The sequence below is a fragment of the Lissotriton helveticus genome, chromosome 5_1 (assembly GCF_964261635.1).
Source record: "Lissotriton helveticus chromosome 5_1, aLisHel1.1, whole genome shotgun sequence".
NCBI lineage: Eukaryota > Metazoa > Chordata > Amphibia > Caudata > Salamandridae > Lissotriton > Lissotriton helveticus.
The window spans coordinates 460,668,526-460,679,997 of NC_136065.1; the positions used below are offsets into that span (position 1 = coordinate 460,668,526).

Consider the following 11,472-nt stretch of genomic DNA (forward strand, 5'->3'; position numbering starts at 1 on the left):
ACATCCTAACATGTGTGCACCACTATCAGCAGAAAGAAGCCATCATGTCCAGGGCTAGAAAAATCATTAAAATGTTCCTAGACCTGCAGGTCTAGTAACTTGAATAATCTACTCTACCTAACTGAAATGTACTTGACCTGTGAAATGGTCTCAACGCGACGGTCACACAGTGCACTTTACAAAATCCTCTAACTTCAGTCACAGAAAGAAAAGTAAACGTAGATAGACAAACTGACTTGACCCTGGTCTCTGAAAGCCGAGCAAATGTGACAAGATAAGATTTAAACGCATCTTTATTGCTCATTCAGTTAGTGAGCAAGCAGAAAACCTGTTGTCAGAAAGGGCGAGTAGGCCCAAAATATAGCTCGTCCTGATTAAATCTGGCTCGCCATAGTGAGTGGAGTTTTCAAGCCACAATGTCAGCGATGCGAGACCAGAATTCAATCACGTTTGGAAGCACCAACATTTTGTTGTGCCAGGACCTCTCTCCAATCACCTTGCAGCAACGCTGTTCCCTCAGGGGCGCTACCACTTCCTTGCGTGACAAAGGACTTCAGTATATATGGGGCCACCTTTACTACTGATCTCAGTTTGGAAAAACTCCAAAGATATCAGGATATGGTACTGAAGGATATTAACAAGATATATGGAACAAACATCCCCAACCTTCCTAGTAATACGATTCTGGGACTTCCCAGCGCACTGATCTACCCCCTTCACTCTACAAAATGAAAGACCATCACTTTAACACTCTGCATGGCAAACAAGTCATCCTGTTTAAGTGGGGCACAGACACCACACCAACTTATACTGACTGGCTCCACAAACCGTGTGACCTACTTGTCATGGAAAGATTTACAGCATCCAGTGAAATCAAACTATCACACTTTCATAAATTGTGGGGAATATGCATTCAATTCTTAGCACAAGAGTTCAGAGAACTCTCAAGCCCAAAGTATTTATGAGTCGTTGATTAACATACCCTAACACTGCAGCCCACTCCAATACAGGCAAAACCCAGACTGATTCCTCAAAGACCAATCCACATAACTTTGTTCTTGATATACATTGACACCATCAAAGACTAACCCGGTTATGGACACTACCGAAGATTATGCGTCCCTCTCTAGTGGCCCCTCCTTTCTGCTTCAACGATCCCTTGTGTTACCCCACCGGCCACTGGATGTAGGTGAGAGTTAATGTTGCTTTCCTAAAAAAGAAAAAACAACTGAGTTGAATCATAATAGGTATGTTTAAATAAAGACATCATCGACAAAGGAACTTAGCTGTGGGGAGAACAAGGATAAAAAACAGTATTGAATTAAAGGATCAGTAAGGCATTTTAAAGCAATCTAAAAACATGGAGGTGGGGAAAAATATGGGGAGTCTAGTGTTGGGACTAAACAAGACAAAAGACAGCAACTTTGAGGCCACTAAAGGATGTTTGGGTGTCGCTAAAATATTTTTCTTTTCATAGTGAAGGCTGCAAGGACATAGGTATCAGAGGTGGATTTCGACTATGGAATTAGAAGATAATTTGTTCATAATTTTGAAGACAGGGGCAAGTAGTTTATGCAGGACCTTGTTTTTAGAAGATAGTCATTTAGATTACAGAGATTTCTAGTAGTGAAATGCGTAACCTTACCCAGTGCGTAGAAAAAATGCAGAGGGAAAAACTTACTTATAAATTATTTCAGTAGTCAGGCTTGCTGAGAACTGGTGAATTGATCAACGTTCTGGCAATTTGGCAGCAGATGTGGGGTGGATTCTGCTGATATTCAGTAGTTGCCATCTAGCTGTAGTAGCTATAGTCCTTATGAAGGACTCTGCACTCATTAGGTAAAAAAAGTATACTAAGTTTCCTCAGTGGTGTCAGATGAGTGCTTTATGCGCTGTGTAAGAGATGAAGGGAGCATAAAAGTAGATTGGTGCTATATTAGAAGAAGAGTTCTGGGGAAGAAAGCAGGTAGGCATTAAGTGCTGTAAGGCTGTAAGAAAGTCTGTCTCAAGCTCGCAGGGCACCAGATATTCAAGATTAAATGGATCAAGCAACAGAGGTCTACGTAACCATAAAATGTCAACAAACGTTTAAAGACGGAGTAATTGCTGGTACTCCGTTTGGGACAAAGCCTTGCATATTTGCTGAGATACACAGGCAGTCTAGCAACAATCACTTCGTGGAGTACATGATGTATTCAAGTCTCTGTTCTGGGTGGAGCCTGATGGTAGAAGAGACTCCGAGAACCCTGTGATGGTGTAGCAAGGGTGACTTTGGCCAGAATACAAGCAAGGAAACTATCCTCAATCTCCAGTTTGGTAGTAAAAACAGTTATAACTGGAGTACCACGTACCGCTCACATCCTTGGGCTCGATGCCACTGCACCTGCTACACAATTATTAGGTTTGCATCTGGATCCCTGCGCAGAGGCATACTACAGAACGTTATGTTTGACTACTCCAGGAGCAGTGTATTAGCTCAGCAGAGAGCCAGCCCCCCCCCCTTAAAATGATGAGAGCACATTCCAGAATAAACAGGCATGGACAGTGGTAAATAATGCTATCTCCTCACAACAACACTTATGCACGAAGACTGAGAGCTGGGCCGGTCACTGTCAGCACATTCGGATCTTGGACCATCACCAATTCAGAGTGCATGGGAAACGACGCAAAAGGCTCTCAACAAAACTACTACTTTCTTAAGAGCCATACAGCATTAGAAAACCTGGAAGCCACTAATGGAGTGATTTGTTTACACCAGTTTCGGTGCTCCTGCCAGAAAAATATAGTACATCTTAGCAACCAAAAAAGGAAATGCAGCTGGTAAAGAGAAGGAACATGGTGTTTTTATGAGCACTCTGCTGATGGCTGTTCCTGGGTACTGTAAGCTCGCTGTGTGATGAAAATGAATGTAGTGTATCTAAAGCCTGCTTGTGATGTTGGTATAGGTCCCTTAGCCTGCTATGTAACGTATGCAGAATACGTTAAGAATGCTATGTGATATAAATGAATGTGTGCGTACCCTAGCACAATTTACAGAGCAGGTACAGCTCACAGCGTAATGTATGTCAATTATTTATCAATAGGGTCACTTGAAAGCCAAAGCATAGAATACTACAGCCTTGCAGATCAAATACGGACAGAACTTCCAGTCTATAGAATGGACGTGAGTGCGAGGAGCAAGAGGAATAGGATAGCAATGAAACAACAATGCTGAGAGAGTGCCTCCCTAGAAATACAAGGACAAATATGGGTGAGGGAAAATTTAATAAAGAGTCTGGCAAGAGTATACCTGCATTTGTGGAATCCACTCGGAACAGCTTCCGGACACAAATGGCTTACAAAACCAACTCAAACACAGAGGTCAGTTTATCTACTGGCTACATGTGTCACAATGCTGTGGTGGTTATCTATAAGTTGGGGCTCACACAAGGTATCAATTACTATAAGGATGTTAACCCAGTTAGAGCTCACAGAAGTCTCAGGAGCAACAAAAGCCCATATAAGGTCTCAGAAGGTCTTGATAGTCTTGCAAAGAGACTAACCAATGCCTGAGACCTGAGAACTATATTTGTAAACATTTATGTGCGGGCTGGCACAAAACCACGAGGAACTTTTCTGCTGTGTTTGTAGCTGCTTTTATTAAGAAAAAAGGCAACAGAGAAAGGGTGAGTAACACAGAGACTGTGCTCTCTTATCACAATTGAAGGTAGCAATGAGCACCATAAAAGGAACCAATTGGTTTTGAAATTAATTAGTTTTATAACACCAACACTTCTTGACACATTAAAATGTGATGACCTCTTAGAATGGTGAAGGATCACAGTCAACTCATAACCGGTTTAACAACAATAAGGTATTGATACCCCAAACCGTGTAGTCCCACACATTAAAAAAAATGCTAAAATAAAAACCACTAATCAGCTCAGGTTCCAATCTATAGGCCATTAACCCATTTCTTTTAGGACTCCCAAAAAGCAACCTAAAGCTGAAATGGAGAGGCTGGACTAATGAATTCGACCAATCGTTAAGGCTTCAGTTGGAAAAGATAATGCTCAAGTGTTCCTTATGATGAAGGACCTTGCTGGTAAAGATATTTGGAGGCGGGACAGGGATTGACAAACGTCCAAACAAAGACCATACTCGGGCCTGTGGACAGCTCTGAATGCAAAGTAAACTTGCTTCCCTATAAGAATCTGGTGTATGAGAAATACACATTTAACCCTGCAGGTTAGGAAAGTGAGGAGGCCATGGATATCTTTGTTGTGATACTACAGACTGAGACTACCTCATACCAGAAAATTTGCAGGCCAAACAGAGCGAGGGGATGGAATCATCAAGATTGATGCCTAGCAGTAAAGAGACTCATTTGCGTGAAAGTGTGTGGAAACATCCCCGCTATGGGATATTGTTGGGAGGCATTGCTAGTGCTGTCATGATAATTGGTAGTGCAACACGGCGAAAGTGGTAGGGTGAAAGATTGTAAAGGCTAAAATGCAATAGTTGCCAGTGAGTTGGGATTATGGTGTTGTAGGAAAAACTTGTTGCAGTGCTGCGGTTAAGCATACAGAGTACCAGACACTTGTCGCAGCAGTGATGGTCTTCCAGATGTACAAATGGTAGTAGATAATGTAAAAAACTGCAATATGGATGAAGATGCAGTAAATAGGAGTGGTATGGTAAGAAAAATTAATTAGAAGCTGGTAACCAGTAGGGTGTGACATCACATCCTTCACCCAGATACCAACCACCTTCAGCATTCACCTCCCCACCAACAGTTTTCACCTATCCCTAGATGTGGCTTTTTCAAATTCTAATTCTTGTCTCTCTCCTCAAACAATGACGCCATGCAATGTTCTCCCCTCACCAGCATCCATCCACCCTCAATCTTACATCTCAACCTCTCCAGTTTACAACTAACCTCCTTAAGCTCTCAAAAGACTCATTTCACTATTCAGTCTCACTGCCACATCCATTAGCCACCTTGTCTGCACAAAGGTGCTGCAGACGAGGAACTTGGGATGGCTTAATTCCAACCTGGAAATAAAAATAAGAGCCAGAGGTAAAATGGGAGAGCATGCAGGAGAGAGACAGGAAAGAAAGAATATGTGAAGGGAGAAAAAAATTAAGATGGGTTGATTAAAAAAGAAAGAAGAAATGGTGAGAAGGGTGTAGTTAAAGTAAAAGAAAGAAAGGCAAAAACAAAGTTAGTCAGAGAGGGGGGGGGAGTTAGGGAAGGAAGTAAAAAAAACAGTGAACAAAATGGATAAGGAAGGAATTTAAAGGAAAAAAGAAAAAAAGGGAAAAGGAGAAAGGACCAAGGAAAGTAAAAAATATATATATATATATATATATATATATATAAATGGTCAGGCAGAAAGGCGGGGAAACGTATGAAAACGTGAGCAAAAGAAAACGTATGAAAACGTGAGCAAAAGAAAAAAGTATGACAAGACAAAAAAAGATATGCTTAGGAAGAGAAAAACCGTAGGAGAGAATAAAGGAGAATTGAAGGACAATGGGCAAAACAATAAAGGATGCCATAAAACGGAAAAGAAAAGGCGACAGAAGTAAGAAAAAAAAAACAGAACACAAAGGAAAATCAAAAGAAAACAAGCAATGTCAGAGCAAATAGGTTTGATGTTTGTATGGCATGCATATTGGGTTTGCGAACGACAAATCTACTGTACTAAAGTGAAGATAAAAACATGTGAAATACAGATGCTACGGAAACAAAGTGCTACTCAGCTGCCTTATGCATTCCAATGGAGGCAGAAGAACACACCCTAAAAGAAACAGAAAGACAGAAATTCAATGCTGGAAAGTAGGGAGATCCCGCTGGATCTCAGTTCTGACAGCTATTTCTGGGCAAGAACTGGGATTCCGCTGACCCAGGAAAATATATCAGATTTGTCCAGGTGTAATTCTCTGACACAAGGACACAATTAATGAGCAGTGCCCACACATGGTCCACTTTCTGTTCATTCGAAGCAGTCCCTACTGGTTGCGAGGAGGATTTCTTCTTTGCAGCTCCAGCTACACAAAACAAAGGCCTGATTAGAAAAGGGCTGTCAGACCGCTTTTGTTAAATTAGCATCCAGGCTGCGAATCCTCTTGAGCCAGACACCTAGACACTAATGCAATGGAGGGAAACCAAGGCACACAGCTTATCACTTTGCGAATACTGTGTAGAAACTAGGATATGGAGGCAGGCTTTTCACTTCGTTCAATCTCACTATGTTAGAGATGTACATGCACTGTAAAATGGCAAGGCGTATCTGTGTGTAAGAATGATTAAAGAAATAATGATTTAAATGGCACTCGCTAATTTCATTTTATTCTTTTATAGTGTTATTCATCCCAGTGTAAGTTGTCAGAGCGTTTTACATCATACGCAGACACAATAAATCATAAGTGTGTCAAATAAGGCACACAAAATATTACATAAGACAATGAGGGATTTAATTTGTAGGAAGCACATGTCGTCCATGCTTGTAGACATTATATGTTAAGAGTGAATGACCGGGAGAAACAAAAAGATTGGATATAAAACATAACACAGTGATTGGGGATATTTGTACTAACAAGACTTTATTGATTACCGATGGGATCCTTATTTGCTATCTTAGAATAATAACAGATTGAGGGGGAAAAAACAATAAGGATCTAAACTCATGACTTACAGTTTGCATGCAGTTCCTTCAAGCCAGTAAATTGATCACTGTGCTATAGTAAAATAAATGCAACTTATGAACTTGAACTGATAGAATTATCTGAGTGTCAAAAACAGTAGCCCGCTCTCTACATAAAATACAAATCTATAATCTTCATGCTACACAATTTGCTTTAAAGCAGGCACACTAACTCTCCATGCTTCTTTACGAGTCAAAACTGTGACTGACCAAAACACAGAACTATCCCTGAACTATATTAACCACATGGGGTATCTTACTGCTATTATAATCCCATCATAATTGTTGCACACACAAATATCTCTGCAGCAGGTGTCTTAACCCTGTAAGATATTTTAAAATGCTTCCCCTTTCTGAGCATTTGAGTAAGCTAGAACACATTTACTGTCACATTTGTCCTTGTTTTCAATGTGTTAGCAGTATTTTTTTTAATGAATACATAAGACTGTCAGACTGCTTTTCAGACTCCACTCCTCATGACTTCACCCCCTTTCATCTGCCACACCTTGACAACTAATTTATCGGATCCCAGAGTAAATATTTTACAATTGCAAAAACGGATACATTTAAATACTCATGTTGCCTTATCCAATATGTGACTGAGTCATTCAAGTCAATGGCAGAACGGAAGCAAGCGGTTGAAAAGAAAGAAAGAAGGAACAAAACGGAAGGTAAAAAGACTGTGGTGGGAGAGAGGTGAAAGCAGCAAAAGAAAGAAGACAAGAGGGGAACGTGAACTTCAAGGCAACGAGAAGGAAGCCGAGAGATGGGAGGGACAGTGGAATGAAACAGAGGAAGAGATTTAGGCAAAAGAAATTAATAACTAAATTAGAGAAACTGGAACTGATGGGCTTGAGAGAATAAAATGCATAGTGAAAGTGGATAACACCTTAGTGACAATGAGTGGCAGAGAAAACAGAGATAATGTAGAAAAGGTACAAGGGAGAGAATAACAGATGTCTAGACGACGACAGGATTGAAAGTGCGAGACAGATGAGATAATTAAAGAGGAAGAGAGGAGGAACTGAAAGCAACAGTTGAGAAAAACGAAGGCGAAATTATACTTGTAGATACGAGAGACAACTGGAGAGGAGAACAAAGAGAAAGCAAATAGAGGAGTGAAGGGTAATAACGCAACGAGAGGGTGTCTAGAAAACAATGTGAGCAAATAAAAAGGTGGAAGTGGAAGAAAAACAGGAATGCAAGTGACAGAATGCACGCTCTAGTTGCACTCAAAAGGTAAACCCAAAGGAGATGGAAGTCAAAGAAGTGAAAGAACGAGGAGAGAAAATAAAAGTTGCATAGCGTGAGGAAATTGGAAGAAATGAGAAAATGAAACTCGTAAAGATGCATGTGAGATATAGGCAAGAGATTAAGAGTTGGACTTAATGGCGAGTAAGGCACTGGGAAACATGAAGGTGAAAGAAGATAGGTAGAAAGTAATTAAACAAATAAGGATGTTGTCATGGCACAAACAGAGGAACTCAGTAAAAGAAGACACGCCTGGACAATAAGTGATTCTTACAACCAACCTCGCCCACAGAAATATTTAACATTATTAAGATAATTTTACAAAAATAAGCTACTTCACCTACGATTTGGCATATATCAAACATTCGAATATATCCCTAAATGACAACAGACACCAGAGGATACCAAGTGCAGACTAATTCAAAGACATGAGGAAAGCCCAACACATATTTTATCAATCTGTCCCAAATGATTAACTGAACACAAGATCTTACTGAAAAGACTTTTTAATTTACATGGCATCACAACTGGTCTACACGCCTTGCTCTTTCGCATAAAAGAGGAGACTTCTCAAATAATAGCAGCTTTTATTTTAAAAAATTCTTAAAGCGGATCAGTTATTGACAGCAGAGGGACGGATGAATATTAAGTAATCTATCAACTATTTCAAAAAGTGACGTCTGCACTTTTAGATGTACCCTGGTTTTAATGCTATTACAAAAGCACTTTAAAAGACAGTACATGATCATATCAGTAGAGCATTTTGAAACAGGTGAAATAGGAGGGACACTTATTTAATTACTTTTTAGTCTCAAGGTGATTTTGCACGAATCCGCTTACACTTTAAAATAGACAAAGGCAGGAAAACGAATGGTCTTTAAACAAACTGATAAAGCTATTACATTGGAGCTGATCGTAATAAATATTACAACACGCAAGTATCTGCTACTTATAATTTTTAGCCATCGTATTTTTAACTGAAAATTTTTCAAAATGTAATCTAATGCTAGAAAGAAGTTGCTTACATGTAATGAATTTGTAAAAAAAAAAAAAAAAATTGGTCTAGCTGTGTAAAATATTATGGTTTTAATTAACTGAAATAAACGACTTTGAGGTAGACACACAGCTGAACTGTAACAGAGTGAAATTCTTTGAACGAATGAGATATAGGACACACCAGAATGGGAAACTGGGGCAAAGGGGATGATTTTAAGGTGAAAGAAAACTCAAAACGATGGATGTGAGAGAAAGTGGCGATTGTAAGATAAAAACAGTCAGAGGAGACTAAAAGAGATTATATGAAAAGGAAAAATGGAAAAGATGGACATAACGTTAGGGAAGAGGTGAAGGTCAGAGAAAGACAATTAATTGTTGAGAGGAGAAATTTGTATAAGTGAGAGGGGGTTGGGGTAGAGTTGGATGGATGGAAGTTCAGCAGGAGATTGTAAAGAAATGAAAATAGTAAAGCCCTATGAAGGGAACTGGTATATGTAGATCTGAATTTGTGGTATGCAAAGACAACACTATTGATCAGAGTGGCCATTGAAGGTCCTATGCACATGTATTTGCGCTGGAGCCCAATTGAGTCAACTCTGTAGCTTGGCTCTATTGCGCCCTCATTCCATCCCAATATCATGCATGTAAACCTAATTTCTCCCCTCTATATGCAATACCTTCCCAATTTCAACTAAAATGTTCCCGACTTTTAACTTCCACACTCTCGTCACTCATATCTCTTTCATTCGCATCGCTCACATTTACTCGCTCTCCATGTCTTACTGCCCCTGTCACCAGCAATCACCTAGGCCTCCAAATATTACCACTCCCCACACTGCCATATTTCGGGCACAGATATTTCTCACATGTACGATCACCGGTTTAGCTCTTACTTCTCCTATGTAGATTCCACCGTATTTGCTCCAAATCCCCTATGCCAAGTTTTACTTTTGCAGGATAACTCAACCTTCTGACTCTTCTGGCCCCCAAATGTTCCCTCCCATACTACTCTTCGTTCTGAGCCCTCTCCTGCTGGCCAACCCACACCATCTTTTCAATGTATACAACCTCCTAAAACACCCCTCCACAGACTTCCATAAGGTGACACTTCTTGCAAACCGGAAACACCCTCGAAAAATATTTATTTCCCTTTCACTTTATTGGGATCACTCGCTTGAACATCTAGCCTCGCCCTCATTCGAAAGCCGGCTTAGTGACAGTTACTACCCTTTCCTTCAGCTCACAGACTCACATCTCTCACCTTTGCCTATCATCTCTCCACTTCTCGATTCGCTGCTTCCATGTTTTCTCCTTGCTCTCAGCTCCCCAACCAGCGCTCAGGTTAATGAGATTATCCTTCTATTTCCCACATACCCTTCTAAATTCGCACTCTCCAGCTCTCACACAACCACAAACGTGTGATTTCCCCACCTTTCCCACATGCGCAACAGCACTTCTAGCTACTCCTCTCTTCTGCCGCACTCTTACACCTCGAACCGGTAGTTTTTGAGCCATCGTTAAAACCCCTGCTTACCTCTTGCCCAGAGCTCGAGGGGCTCGGGCTCCCCCCGGGCACAGCCCGGTGCAGTCTTCGTGAACCTGTAGATGCTCAACACCATGGAAACTGAAGACGGTCGGCGCAGAGTAAACAGTATGCCTGAAAATAGAAAAGGGACTATGCCACCAGCATAACGCAGTTGTGGCTTCCTCTTCATCATGGAGCTAGAGAAAGGACTGTAACTGGGCGGGTATTAGAAACGTGTTCGGAAAATACAGATTCAAACTAGAGCGCTAACTCTACTCTCAGACTACGTCCCCATTCAGGACGCTTTGCTGATCGGCAAAACCGCCATGGGCGCATTAATTTAACCGAGCAATAGACTACCGAACGTGCACTCCTTCAAAAATATCTAAAAGTAAAATATAGAGCCCTGCCAAGTTATCCAGGTCCACACGTGATGTGCTATTCCCATACATGCCAACATTTCAACTTCGATAAGAGGGAGAAATATTCGCGGGCGGAAAGACATGAATAACGCGTAACACGAAACAGGTCAGGCGTAACACAAAATAGATTGGAGGCACTGGTGGCTGGTGGCATTTGAAAGTTGTGGGCTGTAAACATCTGTGGGAGTGCACTGCAGCGAGCGAGCACAGCTTGCGAGCCTGAATAACTTAAGGAGGATTCGGGGGTTCACCCCTGAGAAAATTTTGAAAAAAAGAGTGGGTAAATGGTGCATTTTCAAGCAAATTTGAGAAGCAAAATGTTGATAAAGCAATTGTGAAAGTGCAGTGTACATTAATAAAGGGATGTCAAAAAACAACATGTAGATAGAAATGTTTCTGAAGCTAGGCCCTGCCAGTGCCACGCACCTCTGACCACTATGCACTCTGCGTGCCAGAAGGGCCTAGCGTCAGAAATATTACTATTGTCAGGTTTTTGAAGCTAGGCCCAGTGCTGGCACTCAGTGTGTATGCTTCTCAGAGGTGCGTCACGCGTGGCAGGGCCTGTAGCTTCAGAGTGAGAAACATTTTC

At 41.0% G+C, this 11,472-nt stretch overlaps 1 protein-coding gene across 4 annotated transcripts in view; it reads right to left on the bottom strand.

Moving 5' to 3' along the window:
* The window catches only part of SAMD8 (sterile alpha motif domain containing 8), a 167,832-nt gene extending 157,233 nt beyond the window's left edge, over window positions 1–10,599 (bottom strand). The window contains exons 1-2 of one of the 4 annotated variants that reach the window (XM_078642725.1): window positions 10,471–10,546; window positions 1,090–1,210 (exon numbers count right to left, since the gene is read on the bottom strand). Coding sequence is in view for 1 of the 4 variants with exons in the window: in XM_078642719.1 (XP_078498845.1) it covers window positions 10,471–10,555 (85 nt within the window). In the remaining 3 variants the exon portion in view is untranslated. Of the gene's footprint in view, window positions 1–1,089; window positions 1,211–10,470 lie in introns of all 4 variants that reach the window. The other 3 variants (XM_078642724.1, XM_078642726.1, XM_078642719.1) reach the window with 3 other exon arrangements.
* Between the last annotated feature and the right edge of the window lie 873 nt (window positions 10,600–11,472).